The sequence below is a fragment of the Sciurus vulgaris genome (assembly GCF_902686455.1).
Source record: "Sciurus vulgaris genome assembly, chromosome: 1".
Taxonomy (NCBI): domain Eukaryota; kingdom Metazoa; phylum Chordata; class Mammalia; order Rodentia; family Sciuridae; genus Sciurus; species Sciurus vulgaris.
In genome coordinates, this window is record NC_136461.1 from 120,124,869 (window position 1) to 120,151,607 (window position 26,739).

General features: G+C 37.0%; 2 protein-coding genes across 4 annotated transcripts in view; both read left to right on the plus strand.

The window, feature by feature from the left end:
• Positions 1-26,739, plus strand: part of LOC306638800 (interferon-activable protein 203-like) — a 117,508-nt gene that overhangs the window by 30,568 nt on the left and 60,201 nt on the right. The window contains exon 1 of one of the 3 annotated variants that reach the window (XM_079102160.1): positions 2,704-4,424. The exons of the other annotated variants lie outside the window; for them this stretch is intronic. The gene's annotated coding sequence lies outside the window, so the exon portion shown is untranslated. Of the gene's footprint in view, positions 1-2,703; positions 4,425-26,739 lie in introns of those variants that run through there. 3 annotated transcript variants of the gene reach the window in all.
• On the plus strand, positions 107-25,732 carry LOC306638796 (uncharacterized protein). Its single transcript, XM_079102140.1, has 9 exons — positions 107-208; positions 14,079-14,363; positions 15,282-15,418; positions 16,096-16,257; positions 17,011-17,085; positions 18,899-20,164; positions 20,644-21,063; positions 22,600-22,788; positions 23,809-25,732. Exons 2-9 carry the CDS (start codon positions 14,099-14,101, stop codon positions 23,884-23,886), a joined length of 2,592 nt encoding a protein of 863 aa, XP_078958266.1. The 5' UTR covers positions 107-208; positions 14,079-14,098; the 3' UTR covers positions 23,887-25,732.

Consider the following 26,739-nt stretch of genomic DNA (forward strand, 5'->3'; position numbering starts at 1 on the left):
AGCTGCATGAATCAAAGATTCAAGTGACCCAAACTTGTGCATTTTTTAAAATTATTTTCAAACCATTTCATTTTCTTAGCCTTGCTCGACATCCTGCAGTTCAGGCTCTGGAGAGGATTACTAATGCGCCTTGCTAGTTATAAGACAAACAGTGATTCCTGAAGTTCCCAGCAGGTCTTAAGTCTACACTACTGTGGATGCACTTCCAGTAAGTAAATATCTGTGAGGTTGTCTGTAGAGAAAGATCTCGGGACCTCATTAGTAATCACAAGCTCTCAGGACATTTTATCTTTAAATACTTTCTTTTGTTCCTCTTTTGCTCCATTTCCTATAATTTAAAGCCCAAAGCTCATTTCCTCTCCACTTCCACCTATAAAACTCTTCCTATAAAACTATTCTATTCACACTAAACTATTCTATAAAACTTTTACCATGATGCCATCATGTCCACTGACATCTCCCATGACTAACAGCATGATCCTCTTATATTTGCCTCCCCATATATTCCTGTTATTTCACCCTGGCTAACATTCTGTATGGTCTCATACAGAGGTCATGTTTATAAACACAATGCATGAGTTGATTGTAAATAGCCTCACTACGCTTTAACTTAAGACCAGCTAAATACATCCATGTAAGCAGCACTTAATTATGTAATATATGATCACAAACGCCACAGGTATTTGTGGTCTTTACTCCAGTTCCTCTGTGATTTCTCCTGACTTACTCTTGCTTTAGTGGTAGTATGCAGATGGTTTTCAAAATTCAGACATCAAAATCCTTGTTGATCCAAGTCTTGCAGAATTGATGGCTTCTCTTATTCTTTCAATTCATAGGACTTCCACTGGATGAGAGTAAACTCCTATAATTCACAGACATCAATAGAGAGGCATATTTTATAAAGTATCTTTCATATCTCCTTGATATGGAGTTTCCCTTAACAGGGTCTGCATACTACATGATACATTTGTAGAACAGAGCAAACATTCAAAACTCAGAATAGAATATGGACTAACAATGATAATAATTATATTTCAATAATTATATTTATACTTTTTTGAGCAGTTACTAGATGCTGGTTCCAAAATCTGTTTTCTTCATGTAGGTTATCTGGTTCACTCTTCATAACACAGTAATGAGAATGTAATTCTCTGTCCCACTTCACACAAAAAAAGATCGAAATACACAGAGGTTAAAAATCTTCTTTGAACTACAATATATATAAGAAAAATGAGAAATTACACTCCATTTATGTATGATCTATCAAAATGTATAAATGCATTCTACTAATTGGAACAAATTAAAAAACACACAGGCCCAGAGCAATGGAGTTGGCTGACTATTGACACACTTCTGAAACCCAGAGCCCAAAATAAACTTTTCCTCCTCTAAGTTTTTCTTGTCAGGTTTTTTGATCACATCAATGCAGGGCTGACTTTCTACTCTTCCTGAAGACTTTTATCACATGCATGTAATTCAACTTCCAGAAGATACAAATGGCCTTCAAACTGCACACACCACACCAGCCTTCTGAATCAGCAAGTTGGCTAACTGTCCTGTCTGCAACCTGCAGTTTGCCTTTGGTGATCTTGAATTCATCTGAAAGAAATAGCTAATACTAGTTCAGTTCCTCATCAATGATGTTATGCAGGCCTGCTAGTAACAGCATTTCTTTATGTCTATTCTCTATCTCCCAACATTGGGGTCACCCTATAAGGGACCCAAAACACATTAGATTACACCAGTAAAGGAGATTCTACATTCAAATAAACAAGGAGAGTCGTAAATGTCATTTTCAATGAAAAATAAAATGACTATCGTACAGTGAAGGAGATTTGGACAAAAAGTAAACAAAAGTTTCCCAAGAGAGATGTTCATCATTGCTGAAATAATAAATCTTCACAGTTCATATAATGTCTCTGAAATTCTTAGAGAACAGGGTCCTTTCTTCTTATTTTTAAAACAGGTTTATTGAGGTATACTGTCATACAACACAGTGCATACATTTCATGTCTATCATTTCAAAATTTAAAAATCAGTTCTTTCTACATGTGTGTCAGTTTCTGGACTTTTTTTTTTTTCTGTTCCATTAGTTTCCTTCTCTATTTTAATGCTACTATGACATTTAAAATTGCTTATATGTAATACACAAAATAATGCAGAAAATATCAGAAATTGTTTACCAATATTTCTAGGCATAAGATCAGTATAAAAATCTGCATTTTTTATTTAACAAATATTCCAATAGAAAACAAATTGCGAAAAATTTAAAAAATTATAATGTACTAGGAATATCTAGCAAAAGACATATAAAACCATTATAGAAAAAAATTATAAAAATTTACTGAATGATTGCAAAGAAGACAAACAGGAATATATATGATTTTTTATTTGAAAACTCAATAACATGAATAGGACAATTCTTTTCACACGAACCTATAAACACCATATAAAACCTCAAGACTGTTGCATACACACCCCTTTTGGTGTCGGGTGTCAATAGTAGGAGAAGTTGTGCATGTGTGTGAAGGAAGTATATGAGAACACCCTATATTTTCTATTGATTTTCCTATAACCTCAAACTGCTCTAAAATTAGAGATTATTCAGCATATATATATATATATATACATATATATATGAATATAACACATTGAATCTCACCTTTATGCACATCCGTAATGCACTAATTAAAAAAACTATAAATAAATAGAAGAAAGATCTGTAGAGTAGGGGAAAGAAAAGAGGAGTAGACGTAAGGGTGTGAAAGGGAAAGACCTGGGGACTGAATTTAAGAAAATTCTATTTTATACTCATAGAGTTGTGACAAAATGAACTCCAATATTATGTATGTTTGCAATGAACTAATGAAAAAGAACTATAAAAATACAGATTATTCAATTTTTAAAAAAAACTAAAAGACACTTCTAAATAACTTGTTGAGATAAGCCTAAAACCTGTATAAAAGTATAAGGGCAAAACCCAGACCAAAGTAATGGTTTCGGAGGCACCAGTTCTCCTAGGAACCAATATCTATTGAAGCCCTAATAATTAAAGCAGTATGAAATATAAGTTAATAGGTAGCATGAGGGTAGAAGCACGTATATGTGACAAATTGTATATTGCCAACGACAGAAAGCCCATATGTGAAAAGTGTTGGACCAACAGGAGGGAAATCTCCATCGATGAAATTCACAGCATGGTGTGTGCCGTATCTCACATACATTGTGTGACGTATCTCACATCACAGAAAAATTACATATCATGAGAGATTAAAGGACAAATGTGACCAGTGATATCATATAAAGAAACATAGGAAAATTTCATTACATTGAGGAAGGGAAAAATATCTTAAAGCACAAAAAGTACAAGCCAGAAAGGAAAACTTTAATAAATTTGATTGCAGGCAGCAAATTCTGTTTCTTTACAAATAAGACAGAGTATTAGAGTGCAAATACACACCAAATACTGGGAAAACATATAATATGATTAATAGAGAGTTTGTATGCAGAAGATATAGAGAACCACACATTATACCATTTAAACATTCCACTTGAAAAAATAGATAAAAGAATAACCACTTCATTCCAATGTTCAATCAGTAGATGTTCATCAGTGCTAGTGATGAGTGCTTTTCAGAGCAACAACATAAGTGATAGAGGACTTAAGCCAAGAGGATATCTATGAGCTGAAAACAGCTGATGGTGACTTTCAGGGAAGTTCGAACAGACTAGGATCCTAGAAAAATCTACCTTGTCCCTGACAGTGAAGGTCAGAGAACAGTATCTTGGATGAACTGGAAACTTCATTCATTCATCTATTCAAAGACTCCTTGTTGATCATCCTGTGAAGATGAGATTAATGATGCTCTTTTCCCTTTTATTCTCATTGTATGGAAGACTAGGGAGGTGTGCATTTCAAGAGACTGGAAGGCTTACCTCTCCCTTTTGATACTTTAGCTTCATTCAAAGGAATATAAGTTCCTAAGTGCTGGGTATGGAAGTCCTAATGTTGGAACTTCTTTATCTATTGAGATTCGTAAGAAAAACATCTCAGTACTGCTGAGCTCTAACATAGTTACTAAGATGTTACAGGAAGGACACTCCAGTTCTTCTGGCTGAGGAAATTGAAACCTAGCTCACTGATAGGAGGGGACTTACTCTTCGTGATTTGTTTCCTTTCTTCCAGAGCTATGAGTACAGTGTGAGTCACCCAGCATAGTAAGTAAGTGACTCACCAGTGCTCCTTTCCCCTGTTATCTTTGAAAGCTGCTTCATTTTTCCAGCATTTAAGAACACAATATTCTGCTGTTGAGTCTGAGAGCTTTGCTGACTTATTTTCCTAACTCAAAACAAAAAAAATCCCTGCTTCTTGCATTACTGAAAATCTCAAGTTCTGGACTACTATTGAAGAAATTTCCAGGGAGGTGAGTCCTATCAGTGCTTTCTGTGGAGAAGATCTGGACACCAGAAATCACAAGGTCACCAGGGGAAATCAGTGTTGGGTCTTCTGGTTGGTGGAGTCAGGGGAGTAGGGCTGGCATCAGTTGTGCTAGAAATAGTGACAACTGCAGTAGCAAGACTGATTCACTTGAAAGATAACAGACATCTTTATTCTCCAACACTGAGGCCTGAATAAAGGGAAGTGCATTTTGACTATAGCAGATTTTAAAGTAAATTCTGAGTAGGAACTGGCATGGGTTCATATGCAGAAGAGGACTTTGGTTTTCTTGGTTGGAGAGAGTATAAAAAACTTGGTGACTATAGTGAGGGGCCTCAGGAAAAGACAAGAATAAGACAAAGAAAAAAACATATAATATTATGTAAAAAAATACATCTGAACATGAAATTTGTATTTTGTAGCATTATTCCAATTTTTCAAAATGTGAGAACAAATGCAAAAGCATTGTAGAAAATTTTAGATTCATAAACACAATTATTAAAATATATGATCTTAATATTTTCTGAATTATTTTTAACTTTAACTCCATTCAGAAACAGTGGTAGAGGCAGATTTCAGTCACTTTTGTATAGCTCTGCCAATCCGAGAATTCATTATATATATAAATAGTTCATTTTATATTTTATATATGTGTATACACACACATATATATATGTTTTGGTGGTAAGAGGTAGGAGAAAAGAAGAAAAGTCAAGTAGAAAGAAATCATGTATTTTAGAATTTTTAAGACTCTCTGTATAGCCAAGTTCAATATTTCACATGCACTTGAATAGAATATGAATTTAAAATGTTGATATCACATGTTTTTATGTGTTAGAAAAATATTATTATCAGGTATGTTGCTCAGATATTCTAAATATTTACATATCTTTTACTTTGCTCATTCAGTAATTGAGAAATATACTGCCATACCAACTGTTAAGTTGTCACTTTTTCCTTGTAGATCCTTAAAGTCCAAATATGTATGTGTGGGCACTCACACATACACATACATGTATATGATGTATACATCTGTGTACCTGTGTGTGTGTATGGAGAAAAATATATTCCATAATATTATTTATGGTACCATAAGGAACATAAAGTTATGATATACTGTTATTAGAAACATCCATAATTAAAACTTCCAGTTCTTCCTAGAAGTTGAATGTTTTATTACAAAGTGGAATCTGATAATGGATTTACCTTCAAGTCTACTTAAATCTACACTAATATACAGAAAATTACTTTCCTTTAGTTACTTGTCACATAATGATTTGTTATGTTTGTCTTTTTTTCCACCTTTAAGTATTGTTTTGTTAATGACATTTAGATACTTGTCTTCAATTAATTTTGACAAGAATTTTCACTTAACAGGTTAGGCCTTTATGTATGTGCTGGAAGCAAGCATTCTGTCTCGTATTTGCGATCTTCACTTTAATCTATGACTTCTTTTTTATCCTCTTTTTTTTAATGTATTGCTCTGTTTTAACCTTTAAGACAAATACATCTGTTACTTTCTGTTCCCCCTACCTTCACCATGTTGATGAACTCCCTGTTTCACTTCTCTTCCATCCTGTCTTTATTTTTAAAACATAGTCATACGTAATCAAGTTTGTTTTTATTCTCCAGATATTTTGGCCTGAAGTATTTCTTAATCCATTGTTTTCTTATTGATTACTACTTTCATAGATATTTCCATGTGGGTCTTTTTCTTTCAAACCTCCCTAGGCCTTAGGAGCCAGAGAGTACTTGTTGAGGCTTTCCTAATTAAATGTCATTTTGTCTAGGTTAAAATTACATTTCTAAGATTATTTTTTCACTAAAACCAGTTTGAAAACACCCTTTTCTATATCAGAAGTGCTAGGTATGTTTTTTTTTTAATATTTTAAGTAATTTTTTGGTTCATTGTACACAAACTTCCATTTATCTGGTTGTACACGAAGTAGAGTCACACCGTTTGTGTAATCATACAGGTACGTAGGGTAATGATGTTTGCCTATTTCATTATCTTTCCTTCCTCCCGCCCCCTCCTCACCCCTCATTTCCCTCTACACAATCCATTCTTCCTCCATTCTTCCCTTACCCACCCCATCCCCGTGATGTATCATCATCCACTTATCAGAGAAAACATTTGGTCTTTGGTTTTTTGGGATTGGCTTATTTTATTTAGCATGATATTCTCCAACTCCACCCATTTACCAATAAATATCATAATTTTATTCTTCTTTAAGGATGAGTAACATTCCACTGTGTATATGTTCCACAGTTTCTTTATCCATTCATCTATTGAAGTGCATCTAGGTTGGTTCCACAATCTAGCTATTGTGAACTGAGTTACTATAAACATTGATGTGGTTGCACCAGTGTAGTATGCTGATTTTAAGTCCTTTGGGTATAAGCCAAGGAGTGGGATAGCTGGGTCAAATAGTGATTCTATTCCAAGTTTTCCAAGGAATCTCCATGTTGCTTTCCAGAGTGACTGCACCAATTTGCAACACCATCAGCAATGTATAAGTGTACCTTTTCCCCACAACCTTGTCAACACCTATTGTTGCTTGTATTCTTGATAATAGCCATTCTAATTGGGGTGAGATGAACTCTTAGGTTAGTTTTGACTTGCGTTTCTCTAACTACTAGAGATGTTGAACATTTTTTCATGTATCTGTTGATTGCTTGTATATCTTCTGGGAAGTATCTGCTCATTTCCTTAGCCCATTTATTGATTGGGATATTTGCATTCTTGGTGTAAAGTTTTTGAGTTTTTTATAAATTCTGGAGATTTTTGCTCTATCTGAAGTGTGTGTGGCAAAGATTTTCTCCCATTCTGTAGACTCTCTCTTCACATTTTTGATGGTTTCCTTGGCTGAGAAAAGGCTTTTTTAGTTTAAATCTATCCTATTTATTGATTCCTACTTTTATTTCTTGTGCTTTGGGAGTCTCACTAAGGAAGTCTGGTCCTCAGATGAGATGATAAAGATTTGGGCCTACTTTTTATTGTATTTGGTACAGTATCTCTGGTTTAATTCCTAGGTCCTTGATCCATTTTGAGTTGAATTTTGTGCAAGGTGACAGATAGGGATTTAATTTCATTTTGCTGCATATGAATTTCCAGTTTTCCCAGCACTGTTTGTTGAACAGGCTATCTTTTCTCCATTGTACGTTTTTGGCACCCTTGTCTAGTATGAGATAACTATATTTATGTGGGTTTGTCTCTATGTCCTCTATTCTGTACCATTGGTCTACGTGCCTATTTTGGTGCCAATATCATGCTGTTTTTGTTACTATTTCTCTGTAGTATAGTTGAAGGTCTGGTTTTGTGATAGCTCCTGCTTCGCTCTTCCTGCTCAGGATTACTTTGGAGTCTCTTACTCTTCCAAATGAATTTCATGATTGCTTTCTCTATTTCTGTGAGGTACATCATTGGAATTTTAATTGGAATTGCATTTTTAATTGGAATTTGTATAGCACTTTTGGTAGTATGACCATTTTGACAATATTAATTCTGCCTATCTAAGAACATGGGAGATCTCTCCATCTGCTAAGGTTTTCTTTAATTTCTTTCTTTAGTGTTCTGTAGTTTTCCTTGTAGAGGTTTTTTCACCTCTTTTGTTAGATTGATTCCCAAGTATTTTATTTTACTTTATTTATTTATTTATTTTTGCGGTGCTGGGGATTTGAACTCAGGGCCTTGTGCTTGCAAGGCAGGCACTCTACCAACTGAGCTATATCCCCAGTTCTTATTTTATTTTTTGAGGCTATCGTGAATGGGATAGTTTTCCTAATTTCTCTTTTAGAAGATTCATCACTTATTAATAGAAATGCATTAGATTTATGAGTGTTGATTCTATATCCTGCTACTTTGCTGAATTCTTTTACTGGAAGTTATCTGATAGAATTTTTTGGATCCTCTAAATAAAGTATCGTGTCATTGGCAAATAGTGATAGTTTGAGTTCTTCTTTTTCTATTATCTCTTTAATTTCTTTGGTGTGTCTAATTGCTCTGGCTAGAGTTTCAAGAATTATGTTGAATAGAAGTGGCAAAAGAGGGCATCCACGTCTTATTCCAGTTTTTAGAGGGAATGCTTTCAGGTTTTCTCCATTTAGAATGATGTTGACCATGGGCTTAGCATAGATAGCCTTTATAATGTTGAGATATGTTCCTACTATTCCTCTTTTTCCTACTGTTTTGAGAATGAAGGGGTGCTATATTTTATCAAATGGTTTTTTCTGCATCTATTGAAATAACCATAACTTTAAGTCTATTAAGGTGATGAATTATATTTATTGATTTCCAGATGTTGAACCAACCTTGCATCCCTAGGATGAAACCCACTTGATCATGGTGCACTATCTTTTTAATATGTTTTTGTATGTGATTTCCTAGAATTTTTAAAAGAATTTTTGCATCTATGTTCAACAGGGATATTGGTCTGAAGTTTTCTTTCCTTGATGTGTCTTTGTCTGATTTTGATATCAGGGTGATTCTAGTTTCATAAAATGAGTTTGGAAGGGTTTCTTCCTTCTCTATTTCATGGAGTATTTTGAGGAGTATTGGAATTAGTTCTTCTTTGAAGGTCTTGTAGAACTTGGCTGAGAATCTGTTTGGTCCTTGGCTTTTCTTGGTTTGTAAGTTTTTTTATGACTTTTTCTATTTCATTGGTTGAAATTGATCTGTTTAAATTGTGTATGTCTTTCTGATTCAGTTTGGGTGGATCATATTTCTCTAGAAACCTGTTGATGTCTTCAAGATTTTCTATTTTGTTGGAGTATACACTTTCAAAATAGTTTCTAATTATGTTTTGTATTTCAATAGTGCCTGTCATGACATTTTCTTTTTCATCACAAATTTTAGTAATTTGGGGTTTCTCTCTCCTTCTCTTTGTTAGTGTGGCTAAGGGCTTATCAGTTTTGTTTATTTTTTCAAAGAACCAACTTTTTGTTTTGTCAGTTTTTTCAGTTGTTCCTTTTGTTTCAATTTCATTGATTTCAATTTTGATTTTAATTATTTCCTGTCTTCTTCTACTTCAGGTCTTGATCTGTTCTTCTTTTTCTACGACTTTGAGCTGTAATGTTCGGTGATTTACCTGTATACCTTTTCTTCTTTTATTGAAAGCATTCTATGCAATGAATTTTCCTCTTACTACTGCTTTCATAGTATCCCAGAGAATTTTATATGCTCTACCGATGTTCTCGTTTACCTCTAAGAATTTTCTTTAGCTCCTTCCTGATGTCTTCGGCTATCCATGCATCATTCAATAGCATAATATTTAGTCTCCAGGTATTAGAGTAGTTTCTGTTGTTTATTCTATCATTGCTTTTTAACTTTATTCCATTATAATGTGATAGAATACAAGGTAGTACTCTATTTTTTTGTATTTACTAAGACTGCTTTGTAGCATAACATATGGTGTATTTTAGAGAAGGATCCATGTGCTGCTGAGAAGAAAGTGTATTTGCTCATTGATGGATGGAATATTCCATAGATGTCTGTTAAATCCAAATTATTGATTATGTTATTGAGTTCTATGCTTTCTTTATTCAATTTTTGTTTGTAAGATCTATCCAGTGGTGAGAGACATGTGTTAAATTCACCCAGTATTATTGTGTTGTGGTTTATTTGGTGCCTGGAATTGAGGTGGATTTGTTTGACATACATGGGTGCATCATTGCTTGGTGCATAAATATTTATGATCGTTATGTCTTCCTGATTTATGTATCCCTTACACAGTATGAAATGTCCTTCCTTATTCCTTCTGATTAATTTTGGCTTGAAGACCACTTTATCTGATATGAGGATGAAAACCCTCAATTTTTTACTGAGTTTGTGTGCATGGTATGTTTTCCCCATCCTTTTACCCTTAGTCTGTTCATGTGTTTTTCTATAAGTCTCTTGAAGGCAGCATATTGTTGGGTTTTTTTTTTTTTTCAATCCTGTCTGCCAGTCTATGTCTTTTGATTGATGAATTTAGGCCATTAACATTCAGGGTTATTATTGAAATAAAATTTGTATTCCTGGTCATTTTGGTTTAGTGTTGGTTTTTAACCTGACTTAGTTTCTCCTTTGATAGACATTTTCTTTAGTATATTTCCTTCCTTTGCTGGTTTTCATTTTTTTTTTTTTTCATTTCCTCCTCATGGAATATTTTGCTGAGAATGTTGTGTAGTGCAAACTTTCCATTTGTAAATTCTTTTAACTTTGTTTTTCATGGAAGAATTTTATTTCACCATCAAATATGAAGGTTAGTTTTGTTGGGTATAAGATTCTTGGTTGGCATCCATTTTCTTTCAGAGCTTGAAATATGTTGTTCCAAGCCCTTCAAGCTTTTAAAGTCTGGGCTGAGAAATCCGCTGATATCCATATTGGTTTCACTACATATAATCTAATGCTTTTCTCTCACAGTCCTTAAAAGTCTATTTTTATTTTGTATGTTAAGTATTTTAATTATATGTGCTTTGGTGTGCATCTGTTGTAATTTTGCATATTTTGTGTTCTATTGGCCTCTTGTATTTGATTTTCCATTTCATTCTTCAGGTTGGAGAAATTTTCAGATATTATTTCATTGAATAGATTGTTCATTCTTTTGGTTTGTATCTCTGTGCTTTCCTCAATCCCAGTAATTCTTAAATTTGGTCTTTTCATGACATCCCATAATCCTTGGTGATTCTGTTCATGATTTCTTACCATCTTCTCTGTGTGGTCAATTTTATTTTCAAGATTAAATAATTTGTCTTTATTGTCTGAAGTCTGTCTTCCAAGTGATCTAGTTTGTTGGTGATGCTTTCTATTGAGTTTTTAATATGGTTTATTGTTTCCTTCATTTCAAGTAATTCTGTTTGTTTTATTTCAGATTATTTATCTCATTATCAAAATGATCTTTTACTTCCTGCATTTGTTCTTTTAACTGTTTATTGGAGTGATCAATCATTGCCTGTATTTGCTCTCTTAGCCTTTGCTTCTTGGATCATTTTAATTATGTACATTCTGAACTCTTTTTCTGAAGTTTATTCTACCATGCTGTCATTGAATTCTATTAATATAGCATCTTGGTTTATTTGGGATACTTTCTTCCCCTGTTTCTTCATATTGTTCCTGTATCTTCCCCTCTAGTAGTGCAGGTATTTCAGTTGCTCCCTGTAGGCTTATAGTGTCCAATACCTCACCTTAAAGTGGGAGATGAATATTGGCAGCACACAATACAAACAATATGCAGCCTTAACCCAAATAGCCCCTATTAAGATATTAACAGTACTGTCCTAATAAACAGAGATGATGAGTTCAATTATTATCTAAAGCATAAACAATAGGTTTGAAATAAGGTCCACAACTCCTAATGATGGACAAAGAGGATGGGGAGGGATGTAGGACGTAATGTTAATGAAATAAGAAGTGAGTACTAGATAATAGGAAAAGTGAAAGTGCAATCAAAAGAAATTGGTTGTTAGCATGAGAAAAGAGAGAAAGAAACTCCATGGAAACATATAGAGAAAAGGAAAATAGAGACAGTGAGAAAAATAATTAAAAAAAGAAAAGTAGGAATAATAGTAATAATGCTACTAATAAAAAAAATCTACAATAAAACTGTAATATATCACTTAACACCTCCCAGTCTTCAGTAGCCTGATGCATGAGAGATACTTAATAATGCCGTCTCAGGACAGGAGCTGCCCCAGCTAACAATGGTGATGTCCAAGTCAGGAATAATCCATGATAGCGAGAAGCGGTGACCCTGCGGTTTGATAGATGGGGAGCCTGCGGGCAAGTTGCTGGAGATCCATGGGCTGGGCCTGGGAGGCCCTGGAGATCCGAGCAAGCAATGCCTATGCTGTGCCTGGGTTGCCTATATTATGAAATTCAGTATTTGGAGTTCTCAGAAAACTATTTGAAACATCTGTTGTAAATTCTGCACTACTACAAACTCCACTGGAATCTGGATCTTTAATACCAAAAGCAATAATATTTCAACAAGACAACATAGAAGAATATTCAAATTAAGTGGACACAATAAGAATTACACATACCTCCTATCATCTCACATATGGTTATATTTTACAAATAAACTGTGTTGTCACACTCTCAAAGTTTTCCATCTTAAAACATTTGGGGTTCTGCGATATATAAGGGATTTTGAAACATTATTACATGGTCTTGCTATAAGCAGTTTAGCTGTTGAAAATCAGTTTCGATCTGACTCCTTACAATTTGTATATTACAGTCTTCATTTCTAGAGACAGAGAATTCATTTTGCTTTTAAGATTACTGAGCTTCACTATAATATTCTATGTGTGGATTTTTCATACATTCTATGGGTCTTTTCAATCTGAGGACATTCATAATCCATTAAGGAAAAGCAATTAAGAACCCCAGAAATTTGAACATTCCATTTACACAAAAGATGTGCAAATAAATGATTCCTAAACTAAAAAGACTTGTAGTAAGCAGAAAATTGGAATCCATACCATGTACCCAGTGTCACTAGGGAAAAGCAAAAGAGGCTACCATGGTTCACAGGTGTGATACTCATTCATGTTGGAACTCTGGGGCTTCCAGAAAACAAAACTTCAGTTCAGTCTTAAATATGGCAGTGGGAGGAAATCAGAGAAGGAAATACAGGAGAGGCTTTTCAGGCAATGAAAAGGGAATTAGCAATCATAAAGCAAGGACAGACAAGGTGTGTTGTTTCTTTCAGAAGCACGTGATATAATGAATGCACAGAAGAAAACAGAAGTAAGATGCAGATCACTCAAGGTCTTCCAGATAATTGAAGGAGACAGGAATATTTTTTTAAAAGAAATTAAGGAACTATTAAAGAATTTCAGCAGTATTGTGCTGGGGGTAATAGAGAAAAATTGACTCTATGAAAAATCTAAGGAAATTAAGCCTGAAAGGAGAAAAATCAAGCAACCGTTGAAATAATTGTACCAATAAATACTGTGACCCTACAAATAAAGCTTGTAGATATTCAGCCAAGTAACAGCAATGGGGCACAGAGGACACAGAATGCATGCTCCAACACCAGAGAGACACAGTGCTAATGAGAACTGGTTAGGGAGCAGCCAAGTGGACAAGGGTCAGGAACTGAGCCTGGAAGTGGAATGCAGGAGCAGATGGTCATACCTTGGTAGGTGAGAGGCTGCATCCATTGGCAGAGCAGCCACTTCATGCATAACAGCCCAGCAGAGAGTCAGAACAAAGGACAGCCAGGGACAGGCTCCAGTTCCAAGAGAGAAGGAAAAGGGGAGCCAGGAACTCTGACCCAGCCCAGCCCTCAGTCTAAGTCCTGCCATGACTGCCTATTTCCAGACCTCCTTTGACCACACCCACCACTGAATCCACTCAGCTATGATCACTCACAGGGAAGAATTTCTTAGAAATGTTTACAGCAGCATCTCTGCACCCATTCTCCACAGCTACACCTCTGGTAAGTAGACCCTCTTCATTACACACACACACACACACACACACACACACACACACACACACACACACCTGTGGACAACACTTGGACAGGGGTCATTCACTCACATACACACATCCCATTTTTTAAATTTTTTTTTTTATTTTTACAGACTGCATTTTGATTCATTTTGAATGTGTCATTATACAAGTGTCAGACTGTAAGCTGTTTCTCTCTTCTAGGCTCATCCATAACTTCAGAGATGGTGAACGAATATAAGAAAATTGTTCTGCTGAATGGATTAGAGGCCATTCAAGATTATGAATTTAGATTGATTAAGTCCTTATTGACCAAAGATTTAAAGCTGACTAGAAAAATGCAAGATGATTATGACAGAATTAGGATTGCTGACTTGATGGAAGAGAAGTTCCAAAATGATGCTGGGCTGAGAAAACTGATAGCACTGTGCAGAGACATACCAGCACTTGCAGACCTCGCCGAAACTCTTGAAAAACGGAGGTTGAAAGGTAACCAGGAAGCACCCCTGACTCCCATCCTTTCTGCATTCTCCCCAACCTTTACTAGAAGCCTGACCTGCTCACAATTGATACATCCCTTTCCCAGTCTATACCTCAGTAACCATAGCAACAGTGGTTCTTGAGATGCCAACAATTGGACAACTTAGAAAACTCCTTTCCATCCAAGGGTTCTAGTGTATTTTGGCAGGAGGGGGTATGTCTTTTGAGACAGGAGATAAAGAAGACAACTCAGAAGGAGTCATTGAAACACTAGAGTTTTCAATACATTACCATAGAAAATGTCAAGGTAAAATTAGGAAAAAAAAGTACATCTTAAAAATATTTAAATCAATTACTATTACTGCTCTATTACAATACTTGTGCCATCATTAATATCTTCTCTGGCAACAAAAATGAAGTGGTATTTAAATAAAAGTCTGCCTCTCAGTGATGTAAAGAACTTCACTCTTAAAAAAATACTGGGTTAAAGGGCACGTGTAAGAACTCAAACTCCAACATAACCATTTTGTCATGTCACAAAGCAAATGAAGTTTCTTCCTCTCTTTTCTCTAATTTGGAGACGTCTTCTACAAAGATGACCTATCCTTAATATTATGTAAATTTTAGATGCCTATAAGGTAAATGTAGACTAAGAGGTTAGGAAAGGGATTGATCCATGTCCAGGAAAGTCCCAGGATAGGAAGGCTGTGCTCACTGCACACAGGAAGTCCCCAGGACAGGAAGGCTAAGGAAACCTCCGAGGCGGAGACTGTGCCTGGGTGGCTACTGCCAGGCTGAACTGATAGCACAGAGGTGGACACCCATAGTTAGACACAAAAGCAGGAACAGATAGGAAACAGCACTAAAACTGCTTCCCCGTCTTTAACCAGAGCCCTGAGTTTCTTGTGCTTTCTTTTACTTCATCAGTTAAAAGGAACTCCAAAGGGGAAAGAAAATCTACAGTGAAAAAAGGTCAGCAGGATGAACCTACTACTGCCCCTTCTACATCCCCAACAAAACCAGATTCGGAACCAGAATCAAAGGAAGAGATCCCTTCATTGAAGGTAGGACAGCTGAGCTCCCACTGAAAAAGTGTCCACTCCTGCTCTTCCACCTCTTGCCTTTTAATGAACACTCCAGTCTCTATCTAGTCCAAGAACATAGAGAAAATGAGGTTCAGAGTCAACAAACTCATACTTATTGGTCTCCCATTTTGTTTGAGTACTGCTGTGCACCTCAACATAGGTATTATAATCCCCCTTAACAGAAATATGAAGTCATTACCCTTTTGTAAGATATGTACTCAAAGAGAAGTCAGTTCAGGGCAATGACTTGCCAAAGCCTATTGAAAGACACTGAGTTCAAATGTAGATTTTCCAAATCCAAGTCTCCTGCTCTTCTGCAGGAAATGAGCACAGGGATGACATGCACATAATTTTTTTCTGCTCTTTCTATGAAGCAGTCATATATGCCCAGTACTCTGGGCATCTTATCAGAGGATGAACTGTAAGGTCCTGGAGTTTCCAATGGTATCAGTATAATTAGAATCTGTTTATACAAAATAACCTTTTTATCTAAAGGTGTTGTGCTTCAATTAACATTAAGCTCCATTAAGGCTGGGAGTGTGGCTCAGTGGTAGACCACCTAATTAGCATGCACAAGACCCTGGTTCAATTCCCAGCACCAAAAAGGAAAAACTACCTTTACCAAGACAAAAAGGGGGGAAAAAAACTTCTTTCAGGAAAATAAAATCAAGAAATCTGAAGACCCTGAGAGAATGCAGCTTTCCCGGGAGCAGAGTCAGTCTCTAGCACCTTCAGCAACCAGCAAACAGAAAACTGAGGGCTGTCCCCAGACTCCTCATGGACATCCACCAACACCATTCAGCAGTCCTCCAATCAAGGTACCTCTTCCTGAATACTTCTTCCTCACACCATATTCCAGGGGTCAGTGTAACCTGAAGGAGCTTCCCTAATCCCCTACTGTACATACACCATTTCTTCCTACAATTAAATCAGACATTCATTTATCAGGTGCACATATCAATTCTCAGTTCTATGTACAAGACCCACATTGATGAAATAATTCCTGATCTCCACAGTGTTACTTCTTGTGTTGGTCCAGGAGAACATGGGTGTGGGTAGGAGGGTGGCCAGACAGATAAAGATGGATACAAGTGTGCTCATTCTATATTGCAGTTTCTTTTCAACACTTTCCTGTTTGCTCCCTGTCCAAACTTCTGAGTTAATTTTCAGCAGTCTAGGCTACTCCATGCCAGGTTTTAGGCCTATGCTCCTTCCTGCTTTGGAATTCCTTATCACTGTCTCCTCACTGGCCAGATATATTCACCCATTAGGTACCAGCATAATTTGTTCCTCAGACAAGAAATCACGGAAAGTTCCCCTCACAAAAGAGCAGATACTGGCCCTATGCTTTTCTATTATAGCTTGTATCCTACTGTAATACATCAATGTCTTTCTTCTCTACTAGATGATAAGCTCACATGATAGGTAACTGTACCTACAGAGGGGAAAAAACACAAAGGTGGAAAAGTGAATTCACACCTGCATCATCACTCCATCATAATCTGCTTTTTGTTTTGTCCTTTTTTTTTTTTTTTTTTTTTTTGCCTTGGTTTACTTTCTGTGGTTACCAGCGATCCAAGATTAAAAATTCTGTATCTTTGGTGAATAAGCGAGAAAAATTTTCATCAAGTCTTCAGAAGGGGCAGGTAAGAGCCTAAGTTAAGTCAGTCTTCTCTATCATAGTTTATAACTCAAGACCCAAACTGCACTTTGACACAGGCTATCACTTCACCACCAATCCACATACTGACATCGAAGACAGTCTTCTTATAGAGAGGCTTATGATTTTGGGCTTGTTTTTTTTTGTTGTATTTTTATATTTATTCATTTGTCCATGGGCTTACGGGATTTAACTGAACCAGTAAGTCAATCCTCAGTCCTTTTTATTTTTGATTTTGAGAGAGGGTCTTGCTTAGTTGCTTAGGGCCTCATTAAGTGGCTGAGGCTGGCTTTGAACTAATGATCCTCCTGTCTCAGCCTCCAGAGTGACTGGTATTACAAGTGTGCACCACCATGCCGGGCTTTTATTGTTATTATTGTTATTAGTTCCAAAAATCCATATTTCACCCAATAATCTATCCTGACAAGTCATAGAAATCAAGACCTCTGATTTTTTTGTTTGATTGTTTCTCAGGAACCTGGAGAATAGGAACAGGTGCATTTCCTTAATGGAAAGTTTTAATCAATAAACCAAATTCATAACCACAGCTGACTTTGATCTGAAATTTCCTCCCTTATAACCCAGGAGGCTTGTTTACCCAAACATACACCTAAAAATGTGTTTGATCAAGTTGTTTTAATCAGTTAGCAATAGATGTAGAACCCAGGTTCATGTACATTATCTCATTTATTCTTTTTAATACCATATGAAAATGGTCTTGGTATGAGAAAATGGAGATGCATAGAGGTTAAAATCTTCTACAAAGTCACACAGGTAGTAGATATTAGAGCCAGGATTTAAATCCAACCATCTTTGAACTTTAAAATTTGAATGTTTAATGGTCATGGATCAAATGTAGGGTAAGTATGCAGATGTTAAAATGTCTCCAATTTAGTTTTAAACACTTTTGAATGGATCTTGCTGTTTTGGGTTTTTGCTGTTTTGGGTTTTTACTGTTTCACAAGTGCCTGGGATGGGCAGAAGCTGTTCTAAGGACCTGTGCTACCCGTGAGGGCTCTTCAAGCAGTTCTCTCACATCTAGTAACTGGCACTTCAAAAGTCAGATTACTGAATGCTGTCAATCCTGTCAAAACTGGTCAGTTCTGTGTCACTCTGACCCGATTATGATGATGTTTAATGGACTTCCATTAGTGTGATCTAAGGTTGCAATGCAATGATTTTAGAGAGATTTCCCATTATTACTTGAAAGGAAATGCTTTAGGTAGTATGTTGACTTGTGAATGCAGCTGCAAAACCAGAAACATTCTGGCTTCTTGATCCATTCTATAGAGGTAGACGAATCTTGCAGAGAAACTGTGAATTTGAGGGACCTGTTCTGTTGAAGTTATGATCAGAACCCTGAAAAGATGGAGTCCTGTGTTTCCTATATTACAAAAAGCACAGGACAGGGACTGGTGCCTGTATTTGTTTCATTGGATAGACTTAGTTACAAAATTCCCATAAGTGTTATCCTGCCTTGCCAACCCACCTAAAAAAATAACCCTAAGTTTTATCTAACCAAATATTTTAGGCCAGTTTTATAGGACTGTAGAATGAGTATCACATCCCAGGTCAACGAAATTTCAATCCTTTCAGATTTTAAATTTTAAAAAGAGGATTGGGGTAGGAGAAGAAGAGGTGTTGGAGGTATCTGAATATGTGCTATTATTCCTCCTGTGACTCAGGAGAAAATCTGTCGGATTTTACAAAGAAAAACTGAAAATAAAAGGTTCATTTCATTTGACTTTTAAAACCATTAAACAAACCAAAAAAGAGTAAAGAAACCTATTTTCCTTCAGGAAATGGAAGCTACAAATAACAAAACAAATAACATGAAGGTACAGGAACCTCAGGGACAGTGTCAACTTCAAGGACTATCAGAAATGGGCATAAAACAATCTCAGTATATTTTCCACACTTCTCAGATGCCTCCAACAGCACCACCCAGCAGTCTCCAGACTCCTCAGCTGCCTCCAACAGCACCATCTGTCAGAACCCTTATACTACACAATACACCCTTATCTCTAACATCACCCAGAGAAATCCAGGCTCCTTGCTTATCTCTAACATCATGCAGCAGAGTTCAGACCCCTTACCTGTCTCCCACAAAACCATCAGGCAGAATCCAGACTCCTCATTTTTCTACAACATCATCCAAAGAAATCCAGAGTCCTTTCTTACCTCCAACATCATCCAACAGTCTCCAAACTCCTCAGATGCCCCCAACAGCACCATCCAGCAGTCTCCAGACTCCTCAGACGCCTCCAACAGCACCACCCAGCAGTCTCCAGACTCCTCAGACGCCTCCAACAGCACCACCCAGCAGTCTCCAGACTCCTCAGACGCCTCCAACAGCACCACCCAGCAGTCTCCAGACTCCTCAGACGCCCCCAACAGAACCACCCAGCAGTCTCCAGACTCCTCAGACGCCCCCAACAGCACCACCCAGCAGTCTCCAGACTCCTCAGACGCCCCCAACAGAACCACCCAGCAGTCTCCAGACTCCTCAGACGCCCCCAACAGCACCACCCAGCAGTCTCCAGACTCCTCAGACGCCCCCAACAGAACCACCCAGCAGTCTCCAGACTCCTCAGACACCTCCAACAGCACCACCCAGCAGTCTCCAGACTCCTCAGATCCCTCCAACAGCACCACCCAGCAGTCTCCAGACTCCTCAGATCCCTCCAACAGCATCATCTGGCATAACCCACAATCCACACTTATCTCCATCATCAACCAGAGATATCCAGGTTCCTCACTTATCTCTAACACTATCCAGCAGAATCCAGAACCCTCATATGTCTGCCACAAAACCAACAGGCAGAATCCAGACTCCTCATTTTTCTCCAACATCATCCAGAGAAATCCAGAGTCCAGCATCATCCAACAGAGTCCAGACTCCTCACATACATCCGACATCATCCAGCAGTTTCCAGACTCCTCAGATGCCTCCAAAAGAACCATCCAACGTAATCCAGAATCCACAGGTGTGTCCAGCAATACCATCTACCAGTCTGCAGACTCCTCAGAAGACTCCAACACCTTTCAGCAGTTGCTTACCCATGGTAAAAGTTTCCTGTTCCCATAAATAATGACAGACATTACAAACTTGGAAGAGCTCCTCATACATTTAATTTGTTCAACTGCTCATTTTTATTGAGCATATTTTGAGATTCTATGATACATTTGAATTCTAATTCATATAATGCTCCATTTCATCAGAGTAATATATGATTACTAGTGAACACTTAATCTTCCCTGTTCCATAATGAGTTAAATTAGACATTAGTTTACTAATCTATAAAGATAGTACCAGTTGAAATTACTACCTAAATCTTTTCATTTTTTCACTACCTAAATTATACTGTGTCTGCCATTGTTGTACAGATTTTCCCCAGCTTTGCCCAATTAATGTTTCCTTAAGGATCAACATTGAGAATCTTCTTGAGGTTCCTTGACAATCAACACTGAACCTGAGAGGGCTCTCACTGGACAGTGACCCTGGATTTCCTGTCTTAACTATGTTTTTGCACTTTCTAAATAGAATCGAAGATTGACAACTATACCTAAAGAAGCTTCCAAAGAATGTGGCTACCAGAAGGGCCCCAAAGAAGTGATGGTGTTGAAAGCAACAGAATCATTTACATATGAGTTCAAAGAATGTGAGAAAAGAATGTTTCATGCTACAGTGGCTACTGAGAGTCAATTCTTTCGAGTGAAAGTTTTTGACATCAGCTTGAAGGACAAATTCATCCCAAGGAAGGTTATTGCCATATCAGATTATATTGGTCGCAATGGGTTCCTGGAGATATACAGTGCTTCAAGTGTCTCTGATGTGAGCGCTAACAGAAAGATGGAGATCTCATACAGGCTGGTTCAAATTGCCAATGGGACTCCTAAAATTGAGTATCTTTGCTCACAATGTACAGTAAAATACGTGAATGGGGTGTACACAGTGTATAAGGTAAGTCACAGCACTATTTCATAAAATTTCTTCTGCAAACCTAGATTTTAAAAGTCTTAACTTGCCAACTAGAGTTGGGTCAACTTACTGAACACAGGAAATCAAGGTCTCACTGATCAGGGATAGGGAAGTAGAGACTTCCCACTTCAGAGAAGGGCATAGTAAGTCTCAGTGCATCTCTCTTTTCAGGATATCACCATGAAAGAAAGAGATTCACCAAGAATCTTTGGCATTCTAACAGCTATTCTGATACATTAATACCCACCCTGGTCTACAACAGTATCTAGTTCATTTCAATACATACATCCTGAGGATTTTGCTTGAGTTTCCCCATCTGTATCAGTGACAAATTAATTGTAAATGAAGAGTTGACCCCCCCCCCCAAATCTAGATCTGGTTGTGATGACCAGAATAAGAAACCAAATAGATTACTCTGCCTAGGATGTGGTGATATCTAACAATAAGCCCAGATTCTGATCAGCTGAACTCTGACCTTTTAGAATGCTCTCACCTTTTCCCATTCATTACTTTTCAACAAGAGATTTTTGAGCAATTGACTTCTGCATTAAACCATAAGAGAAGCATAGAAGTTGAAAGACCAGAGACCTATAGTTTAATCTCTTAATTTACAAAGGACAGTGAAATGCAAAGAAACTTGGTGAATTCTTAGACTTAGGGTCTTTCAGTCCCAATGCACCACGTAAATAGTAGCCTTAGCTGACTTAACTGCTTGTTGGAAGTGCATTAATCTGCTATATATGCCTTTGAGGATGGTATTTCTTTTTTCATTTTGGTAGTGGGGAGTGAAACCAGGGTTGGTTAACCATTGAGTTACCTTCATAGTTTTATCTATCTATCTATCTATCAAGTTGACCAAGCTGGTATTGAATTTCTGATCATTTGGATTTAGCCTCTAGAGCAGATGGGATTATAACACCACCCAGATGGGGGTGACTTTTTCTTTTACCTGTGCTATTTCCTGTAAACTCTGTTTAAACAATCGTACATATATATGTGACTGTAGAATTCATTAATATAGTGAAATACAAACCAAAGACAATGGGACTAGATGATCTGGATTTAATATTTAGAGCAGAGCAAATCAATGGAGAAGATAGAGAAAGAAGTTGTATATTGAGATAATATAATCTACTTAATGAGGACTTGTGATAGTCTTTCTCAGGCTCCCAGTGAGCCATAAATGGCCTTTCTTCTCCTCTTCTCTTGTGGAGGTATCAAAGAAACCTACCAAGGTAATCAGATTTCTCTCTATTCAGCAACTATGCCAATGTGGCAACAGTACAAATTAGGAAGATAATAAGGTCTTCTAGAAAAACCTTACAGATGCAGACATTAAATTAGAAAAGACGGAGAAATATCTGGCTGAAAATATCTTAAGCTTTTGATACCTGTGATTCAGAAACTTCAGATCCATTTATCTTGTGATTAACATTTTCCTTTATACCCTATATTTGTCAAATATGTGAGAATTCCTGATACATTTCTCAGAAGATGAGTGTTAATTATCTTTTGCAGAAAAATGTGAGGGAAGATTGTACTTACTATGAAATACAAGATAATACAGGGAGGATGGAAGTTGTGGTGTATGGACGGCTGACCTATATCAACTGTGAGGAAGGAGATAAACTTAAGCTGTTCTGTTTTGAATTGGCCTTCAATGCAGATAAGTGGCAGCTGAGATCTGTATTTCACAGTTACATCAAGGTGGGTATTCTATGGGAATGTCATTCTTCTAAATGGCAACTATTTTTTTTTTTTATATTGTACTTTCTGAAAATTAAACTCTCTATGCTGTTAGAGTATTCAACACGTGGGAAGAAAACTAAGCTCTGCCGATTAGTATATATGAGCATTTTGCCATCATTTATTAAAGCTCATTATATTTTAATCATGGTAAAGAAAGTGAATTGAGAGAGACTTTCAAGATTCACTCTACCCTAAACTAAATAATGAAGATTTGTTGAATTGATCAAAGCAAAGGAATAATTTAATGAGAAATTAGGGTTCTATTAAGGAAGACTTGTTTCAAATTCTGATTCTGTGACTAAATCTAAATCTTTTGACTAAAGATTTAAAACATAGGGTATGTTGGGTCATCATCTATACAATGGGGGAAATATTTCTTTAACATAAAGGGTCATCAATGGAACCCGTAAGAGACCAATGATGCCCTGAGCAAATCAGAACACAGTAGTTGCCTTTAGAGAAATGGTAGATGACAGAGTTCTTGCTCTTTGTCATGCTGATACACACATTCATGCAGTATTCATGGAATACTACAAAAGGCAGATAGTGGAATGCAAACAGATCACACACAAGGGCTGACCTGTTCAGGCACACAGAAGTGCACCTGCTCTGAGACTTCTCTGGTCCTCAATCAAACCTTCCAAACATCCCCTCACAGCAGTTGTACTGGAAAAGCTTTTTGTACCCCTCCTGCTCCATCCTGCCCCAATGAGAACCTTCCACTCAGCTCTTGCCATTGTGTACACCAGCTCTTCCTCTTCTTCTGTTGCTCTGCCACCTGCATTCATGTTTGGCAAAAGTGAATAACTGATTTCCTAGTCCTAAGCAAGTGGGAAGAGGTGATTCCAAAGACAGGAATCAGTTAAAGAAGATAGGTAGGAGTGAGAAAAGAGATGTGGTCCATGGTGAGGACACAGCATGAGTGGAGGGAGAAATGTGTGACCAACTGCATCTTAACTTATAGCTTTCTTCTTCAAGGTTATCAAGACCAGAAAAAACAAAAGAGAACCATTAAATCCCAATTCATATATTGACACTTCACAAGAATCCTCCTAAAAGCCAGGATGCCATTGATAATAATGGTCATGGAAATAAGACCCAAGTACAGAAAAAAAAATGTATATATGTTTATATATTCAAAATATAATACAAATAAAAATCATCTTTGTGTGGGGGCTGTAGCTAAGTGATACTGTGCTTACCTAGCAAGCATGAGGCCCTAGTTCAATCCCCAGCACCACAAAAAAAAAAATGAAATAAACAATAAATAAATGAAAACAAATATGATATTTATTAACTGTAGAAAATGGGAATTAGAAGTGCCTTCTACTTTCTACTTATTTGTATTTCTAAATTCCATATTTTGCATCTATAATTCCTATCATTGTTTTTAAACTAATAATGTTTTTCTAGGGCAAGGGCAATATTAGGCTCTGTTGCACAGGCTATGACCTGCTCAAAAAAAAAAAAAAAAAAGGAGGTAGAAGATGAAACTTAGCTTGGGTTGTAATTGCCAAGCCCTCTGTAAAGGGAGGGGGTGGGGTTCTTTAACCCAGAAAAGGGAATATTTTTGAGTATCTGTCTCCTAGAGAGACCAGAATTGGAGACTTTGTCTGCCAAATCCATGTGGAGCAGTCTTCTGGTGATTTGCATGAACACACTAGTATGTTAAAAGAATTTCTGGCCTGCTCTGATATGTTTGCTGTTTCTGAACTATGCAGTTCCATTCATTTACTCAAGTACCAACAGTCCTCAGTGGCTATCCACTCACAGTCCTCCTTCTCACATTCTGCATGTGTGGATCCATCAAAAAGTTGTCCCAGGCACATCTGCATTAGGCAAACACCAAAGAGAACTGAATTTCTTTAGAATAGCAGAAAGCAGATATCTGCAAAGAAATTGTACCATTTTATTTTTATTGGTCACATATTGGTACCTGATGTTTTGTGATTGTTTTGTGTCATTTAATCTTCATTTTAGTCCTAGAAGGTGGATGGATAGTTTCCTCCATCGTCCTCTGTGTCATATGTGGCAGACAAGCAACAGACAGGCAAAATCACTCTCCTAATGACACCTGGATGGGAAAGTAGAGAGCTTGATTAAGAATCCAGGGAGCGTCTCCAGTGTGGGGAGTGTGATGGGGAAGAGTCTGGAGCTCAGTTGGAAATTGGGAGAGCATGGGGATGTTTACTACAATAAAGGTCCAATTTGTCTAAGGTCTCCTTAGAAGTTCTACCATTAGGCTCTGGGGCCCAAGGCCTGAGGAATAACATTGTATTGTTTTGCCATAGATGGCCTCCTTTCTGATTGTTCTTTTCTTATAGTTGACTCAGATGCTAATCAGGCATTTTCTTGCCTAATACTACTCTAATAACATACATACATATATATGTGTGTGTGTATCTGTATATATATATACACATACTGTTATAAACTTTTATAGTCATATAACCGCACTTATACTTGCAAGGTTATGTATTTCATGGGTATACTCATCTACAGTTAAAAATCTGAAGTTCAAAGATATTTAATAAAGTGTCCAAATCAGTTTCTCAGCTAATTAGGAACAGAGATCATCCAGGGATGTTAGCCTGGTAAACTTATTCTAAATTCAAACTGACTTATGGACACTAAGGAAAAAGACTGCTTCATACACAAATGATGTTTGTATACTTTATGCAAACTTCCTGTAATTTGCTGTTCTTGAGTCTTAGAAAATGGCAATTTAAAGACTGAGTCACAGGTGACTTGTGCAGTGTCCCTGCTCTGCTTTCCTTCATGCTGTTTCCCCTTTGAACTTATAAGAACTGTGTCTCCAACTGAGATAAAAAAAAAAAGATCACATTCTACACAAGAGTTTGCTTCTTTGTTTTGTTTTCATTTACATAGCTTCATCCTCTAATTCCATAGTCCCTCTCTAGCTTGTATCCATGGGCCATACCACTTATCAGAGCTCCTCCTTGGGATTAAAATAAACTAAGTAAGAAGCCAGAATTCAGAGCTGCTGCTAGATTTGAAGCCAAATAGGTCAAGACAGCTCACAGAGATGCTCATCTGTAACCATAAACATCTTATAGACTGGGTGGTACCAAGCTGTTTTAAGGTGTCCAAGAGACAGAGAATCATCATTGTGAAGATCTCTAGGGTATCACATTATGAAAATGATTAGAAGAGTCTTGTGAACCTCTGGAGACCTTTCACTACTGTAACTCAGAAAGCAGAGTCAGCTGGGGGAGTACTTCTACACCAGAGATGACCTCTGGAAAAACCACAAGCAGAGCTCCTGCACTTACAGACAGCCGTCAGGAACTTCACTACTGTGAAAAGAATCCAATTGAGGGGAACAAGTACACAGTGACCCACAACAAATATGGGGACCCTCCAGAGCCTGCATCCTGAACTACTGCTATCCATAGGAGCACCAAATTCACAACATTGCACCCTCTGAGGAGTCAGCCAGAGGCCCCTGAGAGGACAAATCGGAAAGTGCTGGCATTTTGACTCCTGTGCCCCTACAACTCAGGAAAGATCCGCAGACAAGATTCAACCCTATTTTCTCCACCTGGACATGGTATACTATAAACATCTCACATGTCAACTCTGATCATATACATAACTCCTTAAGTTGAACGATAATTATTAACCCAATAGCCAACATTGTACCTTCAACCTGTTCCTATTTCAAGGAAAAAAATTGAAGAAGCCATCAAAAGTTTACCAACAAAACAATCCTGGGACTGGATGGACTTTCAGCCAAATTTGGACAGACACTTCAGAAATAACTAATACCAATCCTCCTCAAATTATTCTATGAAACAGAAAAAGAGAGAAATATTCCAAAATCACTCTGTGAAGCCAGTATTACCTTGATACCAAAACCAGACAAAGACACATCAAGACATCAAGAAA